Below are 21,372 nucleotides of genomic sequence, written 5' to 3'. Positions count from 1 at the left end.
GGCATCTGGGAGGAAGGGCCGGGCGTGCATGCGGTAGGGGTACCTCAGGTAGCCGAGGCCCAGGAGGCTGCTGCCGTTCACCTCCAGGATACGGTCCCCCAGCGACAGGCGCCCGTCGGCCGCTGCGGGGCTGCCCGGGAGCAGGGTCTGGATGTAGAGCCCGGGGGCGCCCAGACGTGTGTGCTGGGGACAAGCAGAGGCCTCAGAGCTCTGCAGGCCCCTGACTCTCACTGTCCCCAGCGAGGACCCCTGCAGCCCCTCCCTTGGCACCTACAGGCCCCTGCCTGGCGTCCAGCCAGGCCCACTCATGGTTTCACGTGTCCCTCCAGAAAAGCAGTGGACACCACAGTCCCCACAGGCCCAGGACAGACCCCAAAGGCTTGAGGACAGAGGCAAGAGACAGCAGGCCCAGGGGGCACGGCCGTTGGATAGGCCGGGTCCTCCGTCCCAGCTGCAGGGACCATCCCACTCTCCTCCCCGAAGGCCTTCCGGTAGCCATGTGGCCACGCAAGCTGCAGCCAGGCTCGCATGAACGGCAGAAGCCAGGCAGCCTGCACGGGGGTGGGGCGGGGGTCCTGGGCCTCTCACCATCCCGTCGATCAGGCCCATCCCCAGCCCGGAGGGGCCTCGTTCCAGCTCCACGGTGAAGACGTAGCAGAAGTCCTCAGTGCTGGAGCTGCGACTGGACGGGGCTGGAGGGGACTCGTCCTCAGGGGCTGCAGGGTCTCCTGGGGGGGGCAGGGAAAGGTGGGTGGGAGTGAGGCGCCAGGGGTCAGGATGAGGAACAGGATGTCCTGGCCTGGCTGCCTCTGCAGGAGGTCAGGGACTGGACGGCCTCCTGTGGCTCCCAGGAGACACCGTTCAGGCACAATGTGACCGGTGACCCAGACACTAGGGTCAGGGTCCGCCTGTGAACGACACCCCCACGTCCCCTGAAGGAGCACCTCAGTCCCCGCCCCTCGCAGCCCCAGGACACTGACCCCTCTGGGGGACGGCTGTTTTCCGGCTCTGGGGCCCCAGTGGTTCTGTGTTGTCTCCTCAGCAATCTCTGCGCTTCTTCCCCCTCCTCCCTCCACACCCAGATGTGACCATGTGCACCCCGAGGGTTCCCACCGCTGACCAGACCGGGGCCCCAGGCCCTAGCCCAGCCCAGCCCAAGCACCTGCCCTGAGGGCCACCAGCTGCTGCCCTCTCCATAATGGCGATCCCGCCGCGGGGGCACTTGGGTCAGAGACGAGCTGTGCCCCTGAGCAGGTGGCCTGCCTGGGACCCAGCTCTGCCAAGTGGCCCCAAGCCACAGGGGACACTGAACTCTGCACACGCACCCAGGACACTTCACTCCTGCAGGGCACACCCAACCCCCTCACACCAGGCCAGGGCCGGTTGGGCTGCCTCACCCTCAGTGCCCTCCCCAGCCTAGCCCGGCTGTGCACGCACACTCATGCACACATACACTCACAGCCATGCACACACGAGCAAGTATGCCCATGCACACGTGCACTTACAGCCATGCACACACACCCATGCGCACAGATGCACACACAATGCACACCATGCAGACACCCAGGCACACAGAGATGGACACACAAGCACATCCACGCACACACACCCATGCACACACGTACCAGTAGACCCATGCACCTGTGAACACACCTATCCACACGCACAAGCACACAGGCACACACAGGCACACACAGGCACACACAGGCCCTGCCCCAGAGGGCTCCAGCTCCACCTCCTCCCTGAAGACCTCTGAGTTCCCCTTCAGCACATCCTCTCCACTGGCTCAGACATCCCTTCCTCCGCCTGGTGCAGGAGTGACTCTGAGCCGCTTTCTAGACCCTCTCTCTCCCAGATCACAGTGAGTAACTGCCCAGGACGTGTCAGCGACTGAGTGACCGTGTGGCCCAGCTCCTGGGGGGCTGAGCTGCCCTGAGTCCTCTCCATTTGGCCCCGTCCCAGGTTGCACGTGTCTGTGGGGCAGGTACTGAAAGCCAGGACCCCAAGGGTGGAATGACCCCAGGGGACCGGCCATCACGGTGCTGTGTGGGTCTGGGGTGCGTTCCCGCTTGAGCACCAGGCAGGCCTCACCTTCCAGAGCTGCACGCCGGAGGCCGCTGGGTCCGTTCCTCTGCCTTTCTGGGAGCGCTTTTCCGCAGGGGCCGCCGGACTCTGCCCAGTCGGGGTCCCCAGGCTCAGGGCCGAGTGGAGTGCTGGGAGGCGTGAGCAAGCAGGACGAGTCCGTGTGCGGGGGGCCAGCCTGGGAGCCCCCACGGCTGGGTTGCCTTCCAGGGGGTGCCTGTGCCCAGGGAGCCCCCCTCAAGGGAAGAGTACGCTCTGGAGCAGCTTCCCGGGCTGCTGGGCCAGGGTCCCTGGAAGCCAGGGGGCAGCTCAGGGCCTCTGGATGCCCGTCAGGGATCGCATGGTGCATACCCTGGGGAGAGGAAGGGTGACAGCTCAGGCAGAGGAGAGGTGGCCCGGTGGGCACAGCACTCGGGCAACTGGGCAGCCTGCAGGCAGAAGGGCCGCCAGGCTGCAGGGGCAGAGGTCAGAAAAGGACTCCTGGCAGCCTGTGCACCCTGAGACGTGCAAGAGGCAAAGGGCTTCCCCACCATCGGTAAGCACGGCCTGCGGTGGACCAGGACTCCAGGGGTTCCCAGAGCTCCGGCCTGCTGTCCCCAGCCCAGCTCCCAGGCCCTCTCCTGTCCTCCTGCACCTGGGGGCACGCTGTCTGGGCCCCCTCCCCGGGTACCTCGGGGCACGCTGGCTGGGGGGCCCCACTGCCAGGGCTGCCAGGGCTGGCTCTGCTCCGCAGGCCCCACAGAAAGTGGCGGATGTACAGCAGGTGCTGGTAGATGCTGTCGTCCAGGCAGTCGGCTTCCAAGTCCACCTGGAAGCCCTCGCTGGGCAGGACGATGGGTGGGGGGTTCTCGTAGGACTCCAGGACATCCTCTGTGGAGCAGAGAGGATGCCTGTGATGGCCACAGGAGAGGCTGCCTCCCTCGCCAGGCCACCCCACCCAACGGTGTGGGAACCCAGGGGCCAGCAGATTGAGCTCTGAGTCCCCTGACCTGTGGACGCAGGAGGCTGGGATCCTGGCCACAGTAACTGGCCCCACCCTAGGACTCATCCCTTCTGAATCCTCGCTGACCACCCGGTGTGACGTCCCAGCTGCTCGGGACTGAGAACAAGGCCTTGTGGCCAGGAACCCTCCAGTCCCACTGAGGGGCTCCGCACTGGGTCTGTCTCTGCCCCACTGGTTTCTGATGGTGTCCCCGGGTAACTGGAGCTCCCCCAGCCCCACTGAGCTGGACGCAAGCTCCTCCCAGGTGCTGCCAGGGCCGAAGCCGACTGCCTCCCTGCAGGAATCACGGGACCCAAACGGCCTGTGGGCGGGCTGTTCTCTGTCCCCTGGAATTCGAGCACTTTTCAGGCGACAGAAGAGTGCGTGCGTACTGAGCTCCTAGCCCCCAGCACAGAATTCAGGCCACAGAAATGAATCAATGACGGGGGAGGACTTAGAAGGTGTCAGGTGGAGCCAGGGGTCCTGTTCAGAGATGTTCTCCAGGCCCAATGCCAGGTGACCAGGGGCCGCGGAACGGCATCCAAGGCCCCGTCGCCTCTGTGCCTCCCGCCATCCCGTACTCTGTTTTGTTGATGTGTTATACATAATGCGAACGATGGGAGACGTGTGTATAATCTCACATTAAAATGCACCCCTGGCGGGCGCGGTGCCTCACACCTGTAATCCCAGCACTTTTGGAGGCCCAGGCAGGCGGATCACCTGAGGTCAGGAGTTCAAGAGCAGCCTGGCCAACATGGTGAAACTTAGTCTCTACCAAAAACACAAAAATTAGCCAGGTGTGGTGGCACGCACCTATAATCCCAGCTACCTGGGAGACTGAGGCAGGAGAATCGCTTGAACCCAGGAGGCAGAGGTTGCAGTGAGCCAAGATCGCCCCACTGCACTCCAGCTTGGGTGACAGAGCGAGACTCTGTCTCGATCAATCAATCAATCAATCAATCAATCAATAAAATGCATCGTTGGTCGGGCACGGTGGCTCACGTCTGTAATCCCAGCACTTTGGGAGGCTGAGGTGGGCGAATCACCTAGGTCAGGAGTTCGAGACCAGCCTGGCCAAGATGGTGAAACCCGTCTCTGCTAAAAATACAAAAATTAGCCAGGCGTGGTGGCAAGCACCTGTGATCCCAGCTACTCCGGAGGCAGGAGAGTCGCTTGAACCTGGGAGGCAGAGGTTGCAGTGAGCCGAGACTGCGCCACTGCACTCTAGCCTGGATGACAAAGCGAGACTCTGTCTCAAAAAAAAATAATAATAAAGAAAGAAAAGATAAAATAAAATGCACCCCTATGTATGTGTGTACACATATATATGCACACAGACTCCTCCGTATGGACACGTGTGCATGCGTGTGCACATACATGGCTCACGTGCTCAGGGATGCTTCCCCACGGCTGTGTGCCGCCGCTGCTCCCTTCCTCGGCAGCCACACAACACGGGGAGGCCCCATCCTCCGGCTCCGTGAGGGAACGAGGGGGCCTTGGACCTGAGCCTGGAGTCTGGAACCTGGGCACAGACTCTCGGCTCCTTGACTCCCCCGCGGAGGAGGTCCCTGGATCCCCAGGTGGGGGAGGGGGCGGGGGTCCTCCCGGCGGAGGCGTCTCTAGAGAGGTCCCCAGGAGAGAGGCCCCCACACTCCACTTCAGATGGGATGAGAGTGTGCTGCCTTCAGTCTCAGGGCGAGTCTCTGGAGTCCCCAGCCCTCTCCTGCCCTGGGGCAGAGCTTACCTGACCTGAAGGCCTCGGGGCTGTCCTGGGCCCCCGGCTCCCAGGTGTTCACGGGGCCCATGGCCGAGGCCAGCTGGTAGTGAGTCAGCAGTCGGTGCAGCTGTGCTGGGCTCAGGGCGGGGAACGCGGCCCGCAGGGTTGTCCAGCTCATCTGGGTGACAAGAAGGAGCTCATGGTCACAGGTCTTTGGGTGCAGACCCCAGCCCAAGGAGGAATGGCCTCCACAGGTAGCCTGGGGGTAGCCAGCTGAGGGGCCCTGTGGTCCTCACTCCCACCAGGGACCATCTGTGAGCAGGACGGTGTCACTGCAGCAGTTCACCCCTGGCACTTCCTAGGGCAGTTGCTCCAGGGAGAGGCCAGCCGGTACCATCGGGAACCCCCTGCCCAGGGAACCCACCCCTGCCTCAAGCAAGGGCCCGTCCCTCACACGGCGGCCGCCAACCAGAGAAACCACTGCTGGGAAATGAACAGTGAAATCAGATTCCTGCCTCCAACAGTGTAAAAGAAGTCAATCACGTCGGCTAAAAACCTGACTGGAGGGCAGGGGCATTCATCATTTAGGTGACAGGAGGCAGGGAAAGCATTTGTTTGTTTGTTTGTTTTTTGAGACAGAGTCTCACGCTGTCACCCAGGTTGGAGTGCAGTGGCTCAATCATAGCTCACCGCAGCCTCGACCTCCCAGGATCAAGTGATCCTGCACCTCAGCCTCCTGAGTAGCTGGGACCACAGGCTTGCACCATTATGTCCAGCTAGTTGTTTTTGTTTTTTGTTTTTTGTTTTTGTAGAGATGGGGGTCTCACTATGTTGGTCTCAAACTCCAGGCTGGTCTCAAATTCCTGGCCTCAAGTGATCCTCCTGCCTCAGCCTCCCAAAGCGTTGGAATTGCAGGTATGAGCCACTGCGCCTGGCCTGGGAAAACGTTTTAGGCAAGACAGAAAGCCTACACTATAAGGAAAGGGTGGATTCCTTCGATAAAATGAAACAGCCTCTGCGGCGCCTGGGACCTCTGTCATCATCCTTCTGGGGTTCCCTTCCCCGGCTCCCAGCCAGTTCTTATTTTCTGGAATTCGTTTCTTCAGCTCTCTGGTTTGTCCTGTTTCTATGGAATAGATCTTCTAGTAGCTTCCCAAAATGGGTACATCGCAGGAAAACGGCTGCCCTGCCTGCTGGAACTGTCTTCACCTCCACGCTGGACTGGTCATCTGGCTGGCACAGAACTCCAGGTCAGAGGACATCACCATTCGGAGTCTTCAGGTGCTGCTTTGTCCTGTGACTCCTGTGCTGCTCGTCCAAAAGCATCCTGAGTGCAGATCTTCAGGATCCGCCTTGTACCGATTCTTGTCTGGAAGCCTGTGGGTTCTCTGTGCCCATCGTCCTGAAGACCTGGGATGCTGAGTTTCCGTGCAAGCCCAGTCTTGGTAGCAGCTCCTCCCCGCTGATGTGCGGCTCTGGAAACTGCCTGCACCTGCCTTCCCCGTGCCCTGCGCCCCTCTGCTGGCTCTTTCTGGACTCCCACTGTTTGGATGTTGGCCTCGCCGATGGGTCCCCTCTGTTCTCGCCTTTGCTTCCTGTTTCTCTCCCATGTGTTTTTCTGCCCACATCCAGGGGCCTGGGCTGTGGCTACCAGATGTCCACACTGAAGGACAATCGGTGTCTCAGGCGTCGTGCGGGAGGGACGAGGGCACAGCACTGGCCGCCCCCCAGCCTTGGCATGTCCTCCTCCAACACCGCCAGCCCCCACCACCACTTCAAGAAAGCCTCTGGTTTGCCCGGGGGTGGTTCTGTTTGATTGTGAGTTCCTAGAACCTTCTCTACTCCCACTTCTGTGCTTGGTCCAGGGTTGGTGTCAGAGGGGGCCAGAGGTTGGGGCCAAGATATCAGCTTCAAGGGAACAGAACTCTCTCCCCTCCTCCTCCCTCTCCTCTCTCTCCCTCTGTCTCTTTCTCCCCTCCTCCTCCCTCTCCTTCTCCCCCTGCCTCTGTCTCTCTCTCCCCTCCTCCTTCCTCTCCTCTCTCTCCCTCTCTCTCTTCTCTCCTTCCTCCCTCTCCTTCTCCCCCACTCCGTCTCTCTCTCCTTCCTCCTCCCTCTCCTTCTCTGTCCCCTCCCTCTCCTTCTCTGTCCCCTCCCTCTCCTTTCCCTCCCTGTCTCTCTCCCCTCCCTCCTCCCTCTCCTCTCATTCCTCCCTGTCTCTCTCCCCTCCTCCTCCCTCTCCCTTTCTTCCTCCCTTCTCCTGCTCTCCTCCTTGTCTCTTTTTCTCCCTTCTTACTCCCCTGCCTACCCCCGCATCCCTCTGCCCTCTCTCTCTGCCCGCTCCTCACCCTCCACTCTGGTGGTCTGGGGAGTTTTCTTCCCACCCGCTGCACAGCTTTTTATTTCTGCTTCCACAATTTTATTTTCCAAGACTCCTCTGGTTCTCTCATGGATAGAATCTTATTATTATTTTATGGATACTATATATCTTATTTTTATGAGGCTATAAGTGACTTTTTCACCAAGCTTCTTCCTGAATTGTCTGTTTCAGGAGTCATCAAACTAGGGCCAGCAAGGCCTATTTTTACAGGGCCCCCAAGCTAGAAATGGCTTTCACGTTTTTAAAGCGTTTGAGAACAAAACAAAGAAGGAGATGAGACCGAGACAAAAGCAGCCGCAAAGCCCGAAGTCCTCACGGCTTGGCTCTTTACAAGAAGCAGCCCGCAGCCCTGGTCTGCTTCCAACGCGACTGTCTCTCCGCGTCTCCTTTAGACGCTCTACTTAGGATGCGGGGCGCAGGGTGGGCGCTTCCCGGCCTCAGCGTGGGGAGGCCCGGCTGCTTCTGGAAGACCCTTGGCGCTGTCCCCCGCCTCCCTGGGCTGTCCCTGCCGACTCGGGCCTGACCATCTCCCGCAGGGGCGCTCGGGCCGGGCTGCTGAGCTGGGTGAGAGGCTGGGGCCCCCTTTCCAGCACGAGGTTCCTGCCCTCAGCTCGGCCTAGTTTCCCCAGCCAGGAGAACTCCTGTTTTCAACGTTCTAGAAATATCCCCGCCCAGCTGAGCAGGGAGAGGCAGAGATCCTGAGAACTGCTGCTGCCTCCTTTCCGTGCACACAGAAAACCACACATCTGACACACAGCCCAACCAGCTTCCCCCGAGGAACACGCCTGTGTACCCAGTCCCAAGAACAACAACCAGAACGTGGGCCGGGGCAGCTCAGGAGCCCCCCAGGCCTGTCCGGGCACCACGGCAGGTCCCGCCGCGCTTCCAGCCCTGCAGACACGCTCCTCGCACCCGACTCCTTCAGCTCCACCTGCCCTTTCAGGAGTATTTTATATCTTATCTTATTTATCTATTTAGAGACAGGGTCTTGCTCTGTTGCCCAGGCTGGGGTGCAGTGGCGTGATCTTGGCTCACCGCAAGCTCCATCTCCCGGGCTCCAGTGATTCATGTGTCTCAGCCTCCTGAGTAGTTGCCTAATTTTTATATTTTTACACCACGCCTGGCTAACTTTTCTATTTTTAGTAGAGATGGGGTTTCACTGTGGTGGCCAGGCTGGTCTCGAACTCCTGACCTCAGGTGATCCACCCACCTCGGCCTCCCAAACTGCTGGGATTACAGGCATCAGCCACCACGCCTGGCCTTATTTATTTTATTTTCTTTTATTATTTAAATTTATGGCAGGGTCTTACTCTGTCACCCAGGCTGGAGTGCAGTGGCACGATCACAGCTCACTGCAGACCTCCCGTGCCTAAACGATTCTCCTGCCTCAGCCTCCCGAGTAGTTGGGAGCCACAGGTGCACACCACCAGGCCTGGCTAATTTAAAAAAAGGTATGTTTGGAAAGACGATGTGGGGGTGGTCTTGCTATGTCACCCAGGCTGGTCTAGAGCTCCTGGGCTCAAGTGATCCTCCTGCCTCGGCCTCCCTAAGTGCCCAGCCGACCGCACAGGTGTGTCTGTGGCTCCTCCGAACCAGTTTACTCAGTCACGTTGCTCTGCCGTATTTCACTGTACTGAAGAGACCGCTTTATTCATCCGTCATGTTGTTGATAAATAGAAGATGGGTTTTGCCCAGTCTGGGGCGGTTACGAGTGGTGCCACTGGAAGCACCCCTAAGCGGGCCGTGGCGAGGGACCCACGGACACATCTCCATCAGGGGAATTGCTCAATCAGAGCACATGCACTGGGTCAGAGCCTCATTTACAACCACGCCAGGAACACCTGAGGGTTCAAGCCACTGCATCTCCTCACCAGTGCCTGGCTTTCTTCCTTTCAACCATTCTGATGTGTTCGGTGTTTAAAATGCCGAGATTAGGCCGGGCGCAGTGGCTCACACCTGTAATCCCAGCACTTTGGGAATCCGAGGTGGGTGGATCACCTGAGGTCGGGAGTTCGAGAACAGCCTGGTCAACATGGTGAGACTCTGTCTCTACTAAAAATACAAAAATTAGCTGAGTGTGGTGGTGCGTGCCTGTAATCCCAGCTACTCAAGAGACCAAGGCAGAAGAATCGCTTGAGCCCAGGAGGTGGAGGTTGCAGTGAGCTGAGATCACACCACTGCACTCCATCCAGCCCGGATGACAGAGCGAGACTCTGTCTCAAAAAAAAAAAAAAAAAAAAAAAAAGTAAAAAAACCTGCTGAGGTTAGTTTTTGCTTTTGTTTTTTAAGGTTAGTCAAGTGAAGCAATGGGAGTGGAGAAGAAACAAGAAAATCTGTAACTGGTTGTGATGAATTAGTTCTAAACACCAATGCACTCGGACCAGCCTGAAACGTGGAGAATTTGGGCTGCGTTTCTCTGATGACGAAGGAAATTGTCCATCTTTCATGCGTAATTCTTTCTTATAGCCCCTTTTCGGGTTTTGGCATCAAGGTATTACTGGTGTTTTAAAGTGAGATAGGGTTTCCTCTTTTTCTACTTTCTGGTAAGAATTTGGGTACTAATGGTATTATTTCTTCTTTTTTTTTTGGAGACTGAGTCTGGCTCTGTCGCCCAGGCTGGAGTGCAGTGGGGTGATCTCGGCTCACTGCAAGCTCCGGGTCATTCTCCTGCCTCAGCCTCCCGAGTAGCTGGGACTACAGGCGCCCGCCACCACGCCCGGCTAATTTTTTGGTATTTTAGTAGAGATGAGGTTTCACCATGTTATCCAGGATGGTCTCGATCTCCTGACCTCGTGATCCACCTGCCTCGACCTCCCAAAATGCTGGGATTACAGGCGTGAGCCACTGCGCCCAGCCTATTTCTTCTTTAATGTTTAAAACAATTCGCCAGTGAAACCATCTGGGCCTTGAATCTTCTTCATGGGAAAGTGTTAATCAATTTAATTTCTTTTTTTTTTGAGACAAGGTGTCATTTCTGACGTCCAGGCTGGAGTGCAGTGGCACAACCATCGCTCACTGAAGCCTCAATCTCATGGGCTTGAGGAATCCTCCTGCCTCAGCCTTCTAAGTAGCTGAAACCACAGGTATGCATCATCATGCCTGGCTACTTTTTCTGTGTGTATTTTTTGTAGAGATGGGGGTTCCCATGTTGCCCAGGCTGGTCTTGAACTCATGGGCTCAAGGGGTCCTCCTGCCTCGGCCTCCCAAAGTGCTGGGATTACAGGTGGGAGCTACCGCACCTGGCCTTTCAGTTTCTCTAATGCATGCAGGACCATTCAGATTTTTAACTTCCTGTTGAATCAGTTTCAATAAGTAGTCTTTTTCTTATTTGTCCATTTTATCTAAGTTGTCAAATTTATCAGCAAAAAGTTGGTTATGATCTCCTCTTACTAATTTTTAATTTTTAATGCAGGAGCTGAGTGATGGCCTCCTTTTTCTGATACTAGCAGTTGTGTTTTCTCCCTTATTCAACTTTCTATTTTTATTTATTTATTTATTTATTTATTGAGACGAAGTCTTGCTCTATCACCCAGGATGGAGTGCAGTGGCATGATCCCAGCTCACTGCAGCCTCCACTTCCCAGGTTCAAGGGATTCCCTTGCCTCAGCCTCCCAAGTAGCTGAGATTACAGGCACACGCCACCACACCCAGCTAATTTTTGTATTTTTAGTAGAGATGGGGTTTTGCCATGTTGGCCAGTCTAGTCTCAAACTCCTCACCTCAAATGATCCACCCGCCTCAGCTTCCCGAAGTGCTGGGATTACAGGTGTAAGCCACTGCACCTGGCCTCTTAGTCAACTTTTCAAAGAACCAACTCCTGGCTTTATTGCTTATCTCAACCATGTTTGCTTCCTAGTTCACTGATTTTTAGCTCTCTTCCGTCATCTCCTCTGCTTTTTTTGGGTTTGATTTGTCATTCTCTTTCTTGCCTCATGATTATTCATTCTCGGCCTTCCTTGTAGTCTAATATATACATACAAGGCTATAACTTTTCCTCTTAAGACTGCTTTAACTGCAGCCTACAGGTTTGGATATTTTGTGTCTTCATTGTTGCTGATGAACTTAATGCTGAGTTGAGGTTGGCAAGCTTTTGGTGAGGCTCAGACGGCCTCTGCTTGATCCTCACCCCAAGGTTTTTTTCTTCTCTCTCTTTCTTTCTTTTATAGTTGGGGTTTTCCTCTGTTGCCCAGGCTGGAGTGCAGTAGTGTGATCATAGCTCACTGAAGACTTTAATTCCTGGACTCAAATGATCCTCCTGCCTCAACCTCCCAAGTAGCTGGGACTACAGGTGTTTGCCCCATGCCTGCCTCTCACTCCAGTGTTTCCACCGGGGGCCTGGTGTTTATTTCCCAGGGGGTCCTGGACTCGTCATCTCTGTCTCCTCTGCACTGTGAAGCCACCACAGATTCCACTTTTTTTTTCAACGCTTTTGGTTCCGTTTTAAAGTCTCTCTCCGTCGTACTCCCTGGAGATTCAGAATGTTGGCAAGTGTCTTAGGGAAAAGCCGGCCATGCATTTCAGGCCCCTGACGTCTCTGAGCTTGCCTCTCGCCTGTGAGATGGCCAGTGCTGTGCTATTCCGGTTTCTGTTTCCCCACCAGTGGCCCCTGCCTGGACAAAGCCTAGATTCTCAGCCTCACACTGTCACCTGCTCCCAGGACAGCAAACATCTCCAGGGAAAAGCAACAGGAACTTCAGGTCAGCTCTTTGTGGAGGCTCACCCTCTCCTCATCCTGCAGGAGCTCGCTCACGCCTTTCAACAGATGACTTTGTGTTTCTTTCTGACTGTGCGAGCTGTCCTCAGTGGAACTGCAGGCTCAGCTGCTCCCTCCGAGCCTCAGTGCTTGCCACAATGTCTATCAACTGTTCTTCTGTTTTAGCCCCATCTTGACATCAGTGTCCATAGGTACCTGGTGCCACCAATTCCTGAGCCTTTTGGTGGCTTCCTATAAATTGGGTTACTTCTCAGGAGTCAGATTGCTTTTTTCTTTTTTGTAGAGATAGGGTCTCACTGTGTTGCCCAGGCTGGTCTCAAACCCATGGCCTCAAGTGATCTTCTCACCTCAGCCTCCCAAAGCACTGGGAGGACAGGGATGAGCCACCATGGCCGAGTCAGCTTTCTTCAGTCTGCTAAGGCAGTCACTCTTCACCCATCTGCTTTCTGCCTTCCAAAATAGCACTGCTTTTGCCTCCTCTATGACTTTGTCCCTGTGGGTTTGTGGCATTAAAAAGCATTGCTTTACTTCTGTTTAGTGATACTGTAGAAGCCAACTAAATTCATGTGTTCAATCTGCCACACGTAGGATCCAGACAGCCTCATTTTCCGAATTTTCTATAGTAAATAAAAATGCTTCACTTTTTTTTTTTTTGAGACAGGGCTTCGCTTTGTTGCTCAAGCTGGAGTGCAGTGGTATGATCTCGGCTCACTGCAACCTCCGCCTCCCCGGTTCAAGCGATTCGCCCTGTGGCCACTCTCACCATCGCCCTACAGCATGTTCAGCATTTTCCAGGCAGGAGAGGAAACCATTGGCTATTTCCATTAATTACCTGTGACAACTGTGTTGGGGAGGGGGGTGGTGAGCGGCCGACTGTGTTGGAGGGGGGTGGTGAGCGGCCGACTGTGTTGGAGGGGGGGTAGTGAGCGGCCGACTGTGTTGGAGGGGGGTGGTGAGCGGCCGACTGTGTTGGAGGGGGGTGGTGAGCGGCCGACTGTGTTGGGAGGGGGTGGTGAGCGGCCGACTGTGTTGGGAGGGGGTGGTGAGCGGCCGACTGTGTTGGGAGGGGGTGGTGAGCGGCGAGGGAGGTGGGGAAGGGCATGTCGGTTTCCCGTTGCCGTTGTAACAAATGCCCACACGCCTGGCGGTCACGGCCACACAAGTGCACTCTCACAGCTCCGTGGCTCCGCGACTCAGCCGGGTCTCACAGGGCTGACAGCAAGATGAAGGTCCCGGGGGAGGATCCGTCTCCCTGTTCTCCTGGTTGCTGCTAGAATTCAGTTCCTGCTGTTATAGGACTGGGGTCCCGTTTCCAGACTGGCTGTCAGCTGGGGCCACTCCAGCTTCTAGAGGCCACCGTACTCCTTGGCTCCTGGCTCCTCCTCCAGCCTCAGAGCCACATCCCCTCTTCTTCCGTTTCTCTCCGACCCACCCTTCTGGACTCATCTGAGTGGACTGGGTCACCCAGATACCCAGGTCATCTCCGAATCTCAAGGTCCTTAATCGTAGTCACACGTACAGAGGCTTCTTTGCCATGTGGGGTAACACGGTCACGGGTCTCAGACATCTTTTGGGCCATTATCCTGCCCACCGCAGGTGGAGACAGCCAAGGAATGGAAGCAACTTTGCTAATTACCTATGGGAGCTTTGAGCTTTCCAGCCCAGAAGCCCAGGCCCGGCCCCCAGGCTTGGTTCGAGAGCCAGGGACCCATCATGTGGCCCCGCCCTCCCCGCCTCCCATGCGCCCCCCCTACCTGAATGAGCTGGGCCCTGGGCGTGGCCAGCAGGTTGAGGGTGCAGGAGAGCTTCCGGAAGAAGTGCTCTCCAGCCGCCCCGAAGCCGGCGCTCCGCATCCACTCCAGGAGCTGCTGCAGGCGGGCGCAGGCCTGGACACCTCTGGGCCAGTGGAAGCAGCTCAGGGAGGGGCCTGTGGAGGGAGGGAGGGTGATGCCTGGGCTGCCCTCCCCAGGGCACACAGACATGGGCCTGTCCCCAGAGCCTGCCCTTCCTGGCTCTGGGCCACTGAGGACATCACAGCTTGATGACAGGCAGGAGACCTTCCCTCGGCTTCCAAGGCAACTGACCAGCCTCGAACCCCTCTCTGGAGCGGGGGTGTGGTGGGAGGTGAACGTAGCAGGGCAGGGTGGGCTGTGACAGCCACTGACTCCACAGAGCAGCCCCTGGCTGGGACCTTCTCCCACCCCTACACACATGTGCCGGGGGCCTGCTGCCACCTGGGTCTCCCCATGTCCCCCAGTGGCCCTGGCTGGGAGTGACCAGTGTTCCTGAGCCCCGCAGGTGAGGCAGGGTCCAAGGCCAGAGTCTGCGGCTACACAGACCTGGGACAGCCAGTGATGCCCTGAGCCCGTTCCCTCCCTGTCACAGGGAAGGGGCCCCGTGCAGACCTCTCAGCCGTGGCTTCTCTGAAACCCTGATGGGACCTTGGCTCCTACGGGATGCGCTGTGGCAATCTGTCCCCCCTCACTCTGGCCTCCCACCCCTCAGGGACACCAGATGCTCAGGGAGCAGGAGCCCGGTAAGGGCAGAGTCGCCCCCAGGAACTGGCAAGGGAGGCGCCAGCAGCTGTCATGTCCAGGAATGTGAGCCCCTGACCCCTCAACCCCGCATGAGGCCCTCACCCCTGTCGAGGAGCTGGTTGAGGAGCAGTGTCCCGGAGAAGAAGAAGAGGTAGGCAAGCATCTGCGAGGCCACCTCGGGGTGCACCTGCAGCTGCCGCAGGAGGTCCAGGGCTGCCTGGTACACGGACACCACGCGGCGCAGCTCCTCGGGCAGTTCGGGGGCCGAACAGCAGCTGTCACGGCGCTCCGTCGGGAACGGTGGGCACTCCAGGAGTGCTGGGAGGCAGATGTACAAGGACTGGCGGGGGCGAGAGAAGAACAGCAACCAGCATTTCCAGGAGTGCTGGTGGCCGACAGGGGGCCTGACCCAGCGAGCTCCCCATCCACACACTGCTCGCAGGGACCCAGCCTTGGCGGCTTCCTACTGGACAGGCCACAGCTTTGCAAACGTCCAGTGTGGGGTGTGGAGACACAGGAGCTGCCTCCCGGGGCTGCTGGGAGCAGAGGTGGGGCGCAGGGGGATCTACTCCTGTCGGAGGCACAGATGAACTCAGAAGGCGCACAGAGGTGGCACCTGGGGGGATGGGCTCTGACAAAGGGGCTGGAGACACCCATGGGTAAAGATGGGAGAGCTACCACTCCCCCGAAAGTGGCTCACCACACCCCCGATGCACCCCAAGCTGAGCAGGGTCACAGGGGGACCAGCAGCAGCACCTCTGGCACCCATGGGTCCAGGGTGACAACAGGGCCACGTCCCTTGCTCCCCATGCTGGAGCTTCCCCCACCTCATCCTTGACCCTTGAAACAATGGCAGGAAGCGAGGGAAAGAGGGAGCTGGGATGGTTGTAGGGTTTCTGTGTGACCTGAGGAGGAGGGAGCGTAGGGGGGTGCAGCTGGGCCTTTGCAGAACCTGCAGCCACTGCTCCCTGCTGAAGTGGAGCTTGTCACGGTTCCCCCCATCAGCCCCCCAGAAGGCTTCTAGGAGAGCCACAGGCACAAGCTTGAGCCCCACTTCATCCCAGGAGCTGCCTGAGTGCAGAAGCAGTGCCCGTCCGTGCACCTTGGAGACGTAGTAGACGCACTGCTGGAAGGCGTACAGCACCACCTCCTCCAGCACTGCCATGGCCTCCTCGCTGGCCGTCAGCGTGCAGGAGAACAGCGACTCCTTAGAGCCTGCGGGGAGACAGCCACATGGATGGTCACAACGGGCACAGCACTCAGGAACACAGCAACTCAGCCAGCCGCCAGCTCTGTCCCTGCCGCGGGCACTGCCCAACGCTCCCATCTGGGGTCCAGATCATAAACCGGCCGAGGGACTCTGGGCCCTGGCTGGGACGAGCGCAGCAAACCTGCCGCCGCCCTTACCAGGGTAGGGGAACGCTGGGGAGGGGGCAGGAGGGGCCCAGACAGCCAATGTCTCAATGCCCAGCCCTGCCTAAGTGCTCATTCACTCCCACGTTGTAAGTCTTCTGTGACAACCAACTGCACGCAACATATCAGGTCCTAATTCCCTCCCCACAGGTCGCCTCTCACCCGCGACACGGGTCACAGGACTCTGGCAGCAGCCCCCGATTGGCTGCCACTCCATGGAATCATAACAGTCTTTCGGGAGGAAAAAGCCCAAATCACCTATTTCACCCCCACTCCCGGGTGTCAGCGGTGGGTGGCTGGAGCTGAGGCTGGGGGGAGCTGCCCACGGAGTGGTTCCTGCCCTCTGGGTGGGGGCTCTTGTGAAGGTGAGAGGCCCCCGACAGGGTGGAGCCTTCCTGGGGGCTTCCAGAAAGTGAGGGGGCATGTGGTGGTCTCAGTGACTGGGGGTCCCATCAGCACCCGGGGAAGGGGCCAGGACCCTGGTGTCCCGCCTTTAGGCGCGTTCATTCTCTCCCGGGACTGTGGGCGGCGACCACAGCGGTGTTCCTAGTGCAGCCAAGTAGGCGGCCACAGCTCCCCTCCTGTGGGGTCTTCTTCCAGGAGGGGCAGAGGGGCCGCACTGTGGGAGCTGCCTGTCGGGGCACCTGACAGGGCTGCGTGGGTGGTGCCTGGTGAGCCAGGCCAACACTCACCCCGATGCAGGCCTCCCAGGAGCACAGGCCCCCAGCCGCCCCTCTGCCACGCAGAGTGCACGGGAGGCCGCCCACTCATGGCCAGGACAATGCTGCGCCGAGTCCCTGGACAAGCCCCTGTCACTTTCGCTCCTCTGCTCCTGGTGCTCCTCCTTCAGGGGCTTGGGGCTGCCTGGCCCCCACCCACCAAGCCTGCTCCCCCAGAACCTGTGAGATCCCCCAGTGCCTGCCCCACAGGGTCACATCTGGGACCCAGGCAGGGCAGCTGGAGGGACTCCGGGGTCCAGGGCAGTGAGGGGCTCTCAGGCTCTGCCAACCTCAACACTGTGCCCGGAAGCCTCCAGGCCTGTGGAGACACACAAGGCGGCCGGAGGGCATCCACAGTGAGTACCAGCCAAGGATATTCACAGCCACGGCAGGTGGGTCAGGAGGCTGAGCTCTGACCCGTCCACCTGTCCTGGTGCCCTGACCCCAACTGCCTCAGGCTGCCAGGTCTGAGAACCCAGCCCCACATCACTTCCTGGGCAAGGGCAGGGCACCGGCGGGAAGAGGGAAACGGGGCATGGGAGTGACAGGAGGAGGAGAAGGTGGCAGGGGCTGTGCTGAATGAAACCACAGAGCAGCCTCCAGCCACCCCCCAAGGGCCTGAGACTCCATTTCTTCTTTTATTTAATTTTTGGTAGAGATGGGATCTCACTATGTTGCCCAGGCTGGTCTGGAACTCCTGGGCTCAGGCAATCCACCCGCCTTGGCCTCCCAAAGTGCTGGGATTACAAGCGTGTGCCCCCGGCCATGAGACTCCATTTCTTTCTTTTCTCTTTTGTTTTTTTTTTCTTTTTTCTTTCTTTTTTTTTTTTTTTTTTTGAGACAGAGTCTTACTCTGTCGCCCAGGCTGGAGTGCAAGGGCATAATCCCAGCTCACTGCAGCCTCCGCTTTCCAGGTTCAAGTGATTCTCCCGACTCAGCCTTCCAAGTAGCTGGGACTACAGGAGCATGCCACCATGCCACGCTAATTTCTGTATTTTTAGTAGAGACAGGGTTCACCATGTTGACCAGGCTGGTCTCGAACTCCTGACCTCAAGTGATCTGCCCACCTCGGCCTCCCAAAGTGCGGGCATGACAGGTGTGAGCCTGGCCCTTAGACTCCATTTCTAAATCCCCCGAGACGCATTTCCCTGTGGTACCAGGGCTGGTGGGGATTTCTGAGGATTTCCGACGCCCACAAGCCATAAGAGGACACACCAGCCGGCTGCCCCTGCCCTGCCCCGAAACTCCACGACCCCTGAGGAAGCCGGCCCTGTCCCTAAAGAAGAAGGCGCTGAGCCTCAGCCATGAAGAGAATCCGAGACACACAGATGGTGTGAGGCGGCGTGGGAGGGGCCTGGATCAGAGCTTTGGTCATTTGGGCAATGACAATGGCCATGTGACTCGCTCTCAGGACGGGATAGCCCTGCTCTCCGAATTCTTCCCACAGACATTTCCTGCAGAGAGTCAGGAGGCTGACGGGGCTCTGACCCTCCGGCCCCTACGGGGGGCTATTTCCCACTCCATTCCCTGGCGCCTGCCTGGCCCCTGACACCAGGAGCCTGCAGGCGTCCCTGGGCCCCGACTCCCATCGCCGGGCCAAACACTACCCAGGCCCCTGACCAAAAATAACTTCCTCCCAAGACCAAAGGCAGCGGCTCCATCAGCCTGGAGCAATTTTTCCCATGAAGAGCAGCCAACACGGGGACCACACGGGACCCAGCTGCCTGCAGCCACCAGACCCAGGCAGCCACGAAGCCACGTGGAAAGTCAGCCGGGAACTCGCCGGGAACACGGAGCCCAAAAGTCACAGGTCCGCGAACTGACTCTTTCTGTGGGGGCCGGAACAAAAGGGGCCCCTAAGGTGGCCCCGTCCCCGTCACACGGAAGGACCAAGTGTACTGCAACGTCAGCGAGGGTCGCCCTTGGCCAGCCGCAACCCTGGAGTTGCCTCCATCCCAGGGCCACCTGCTGGCTGCGACTCCAGCCCTAGAGGATGGCGGAGTCAGGTCTGCAGGGAGAGGCGACGGGCGCTGGAGTCCCGGGAGCCCAGGAGCCCCAGGGGAGGACTGCAGCCAGGCAGATGGGTGTGGGAAACTTGCGTGGCAACTCAGGGACCCACAGTCGTTTACGTCACTTTCCGGGAAAAAGCCAGAGGAAAGGTCTAGCTTAGACCCAGGCCCCGTGGACAGGCAGGAGCTACCACGTCACGTGGGGGGCAAGGGCACAGGCCAGAGGCCTGGATGCCCACCGAGTCCAGGAGGGGTTGACACTACCCCCACATATTCAAGGCAGCCCCAACTCCCAGACCGGGGAGCCCCTGGCAGGACCCCATGTCCCCTTCCCCGTGAAGGAGGGGAGAAGGAAACAGTGGGAAGGAACCGTGGCCAGCAGGAAGGAACTCGGACAGATCCCGGCCAGCTCTGCCTCCCCCAGGAACGGGGGCCCCACCCCACAACCTCATGGCCAGGGCTGGCCCGGCCTCCTCCATGCAGCCTCAACCCAGCCTGGTCTCTGCAGCCCGGCCCCGCCTGGAGGCTGACTGGGCCCCGACGCATTGTGGGAGCCCGTCCCACCACAGGGTCACTGCGCAGATGCCCTGGCGCCTCCCTCTCACCACCGAGAGCCCCTCCTCTCAGGAAAACTGCCCCTAAGGCGTGGGGGACACAGCAGGGTCCCAGCGCCCCCAACACAGCCCGGCCAGGACCTTGCCTGGCCTTGTGTCCTCCGGGTTGTCTCATATGCAGTCACAGCCACAGACCCCTCCCAGGGACAGGGACACAGCTGAGTACACAGAGACCCCGCAGCGTCTGGTAGACTGAGCCCGTGGGAGCGCCCGTCCCTGCACACCAGGCCTGGGCCTCCCTCGCAGCTTGGAGACACAGCCCAGGGCAGCTCGGAATGTGCCACTCACTGACCTGGGTCCTCCAGAGGCAGGGCCACAACACCACGGCCACTCAGGACCCTCTGGCCCTGGGCCCGCCTGACAGCCCACCCCACAGATGTGAAGGCAGTGGATGCACAGCAAGGCCATGGGGGGCAGAATCAAGGCCGCCCACGAGAGGCTCTGGTCCCCAGTCCCCTGGGCCCGCTTGTCACTGTCCTGCTGCCCCACCTGGCTCCATTCCAGGCCCCACACAGTTCTCAGCAGACACACAAGCCGAAATCCTACCCCGGCTTCCGGGCCCGGCCCCACGCCACCTTCCTCACGAAGTCCCCGAGACTGCCCCGTTGGAACCCCTCTCCCTTAGTATTTTCAGAACACTTCCTACTGCATTTCAGAAATCCTGAAATGTTGGCCAGGCGTGGTGACTCACGCCTATAATCCCAGCACTTTGGGAGACCGAGGTGGGCGGATCACTTGAGGTCAGGAGTTCGAGACCGGCCTGGCCAACACGGTGAAACCCCATCTCTACCAAAAATACAAAAACTAGCCGGGAGAGGTGGCATGCTCCTGTAATCCCAGGTACTCAGGAGGCTGAGGCACAAGAATCGCTTGAACCTGGGAGGAGGAGCTTGCAGTGAACCAAGATCCCACCATTGCACTCCTGCCTGGGCGACAGAGCGAGACTCTGTCTCAAAAAAAGAAAAAGAAATCCTGAAATGTGTATTTCCCACATCTTAATCTATGAAACCGGCATGATCTATAATTTCACAACGATGACTGGCAACATCTGTCCTTCTGAAACAACGGTGCATCTCAGAACGGGGGGCGGTCTCATGGCTGACGCTCTCTCTACCGCCCCTTACATTTGGTTCATGGTGGACGGTGGCATCTGTCTCCCTTACTGAGTGACCTGTGTAACCCCCCGGGCCCTCCTGCAAGCAGAAGAGTGGGGTTGCGGTCAAGGGGACGCCACTGCACGGAGCACATGGGATGATGGGGACAGACTGAGCGCCAAGGCGCTGTGGGGGGAGGTGCCAGGCTGGCCCATGCCACCAGCACCAGCCTCACAGGCTGTCCCCGAGCAGCTGACACATGGCAGCCCAGGGGCTGAGGAAGCCCCGGCATGAATCCATCCCTGCTATCATGGCCAACTCGGTCCTGAGGACGGTGAGGAGGTGCCACACCCCCCTGCCTGGGGCGCTGGCGGGGGGAACGGAGGGCAGCGCCAGCCGTACCTGTGACGTCCAGCTGCTCCTCCATGCTCTGCATGTAGAGTGGGCATTTCTGCTGGATAAAGTACAGGAGCTCGATGGAATTAGACATCCAGAAAAGAATGGGCTGCAAGTCTGGAACCAGATCAGCCATGGCGCAGCCGGCCAGCGAGATGGGCTCCTGGCTACCAAGATAGAAAGACTAAGAGTTATGTGGCGACCCGACACCCAGGAGGCTGCACCTACCACTCTCTCTAAGTAAGGACGCGCGTTTTCACGGGGCGCTGACAACAACTGCAACCGTCAACCTGACACTGCTGGGCGGGGACATTTAACAATACGTGTACCCGCCTGGCATCTGCCCACGACACCCGACAGCCAGAGGCCCCTACAAGCCTAGCAGGGAGACAGCCGGGCGCCACAGCCATTGGTAAAAAACCTTGGTAAATAAATGCCTTGCACGTCTTCTCTTTTGGAATGAGATCATAAAGTGGCTATGAATGCTGAGACAGAATGTGTGCCAATATGTGCGTGCGCCTGTATGCGTGCATGGTGGTGGGGGCTGGTCCGAAGTTTTTAGAACAAGAAATGTCAGTTCCATTATATTATTTAAGTTAACAAGGTAATTATCAAAGGAAATAAACAATAGTAGAGCTATTTTGGGAAGTGCACAAGGCAAAATGAAATGCTACTTTATTAAAGCAAGAAGTCAGAAAATCACATGTAAAGTCCATGA

At 58.4% G+C, this 21,372-nt stretch overlaps 1 protein-coding gene across 5 annotated transcripts in view; it reads right to left on the bottom strand.

The window, feature by feature from the left end:
• Positions 1-21,372, bottom strand: part of RADIL (Rap associating with DIL domain) — an 84,168-nt gene that overhangs the window by 2,426 nt on the left and 60,370 nt on the right. For all 5 annotated transcript variants that reach the window (XM_008018805.3, XM_073012852.1, XM_073012853.1 and 2 more), the window contains 9 exons: positions 20,661-20,821; positions 15,512-15,624; positions 14,512-14,749; positions 13,627-13,799; positions 4,809-4,959; positions 2,753-2,952; positions 2,092-2,434; positions 589-728; positions 44-183 (listed from right to left, as the gene is read on the bottom strand). In XM_008018805.3, coding sequence (XP_008016996.3) covers positions 44-183; positions 589-728; positions 2,092-2,434; positions 2,753-2,952; positions 4,809-4,959; positions 13,627-13,799; positions 14,512-14,749; positions 15,512-15,624; positions 20,661-20,821 — 1,659 coding nt within the window. The remainder of the gene's footprint in view (positions 1-43; positions 184-588; positions 729-2,091; positions 2,435-2,752; positions 2,953-4,808; positions 4,960-13,626; positions 13,800-14,511; positions 14,750-15,511; positions 15,625-20,660; positions 20,822-21,372) is intronic.

This window comes from Chlorocebus sabaeus, chromosome 28, assembly GCF_047675955.1.
Source record: "Chlorocebus sabaeus isolate Y175 chromosome 28, mChlSab1.0.hap1, whole genome shotgun sequence".
In the NCBI taxonomy this organism is placed as follows: Eukaryota; Metazoa; Chordata; class Mammalia; order Primates; family Cercopithecidae; genus Chlorocebus; species Chlorocebus sabaeus.
This window is presented reverse-complemented; position numbering and strand designations above follow the sequence as displayed.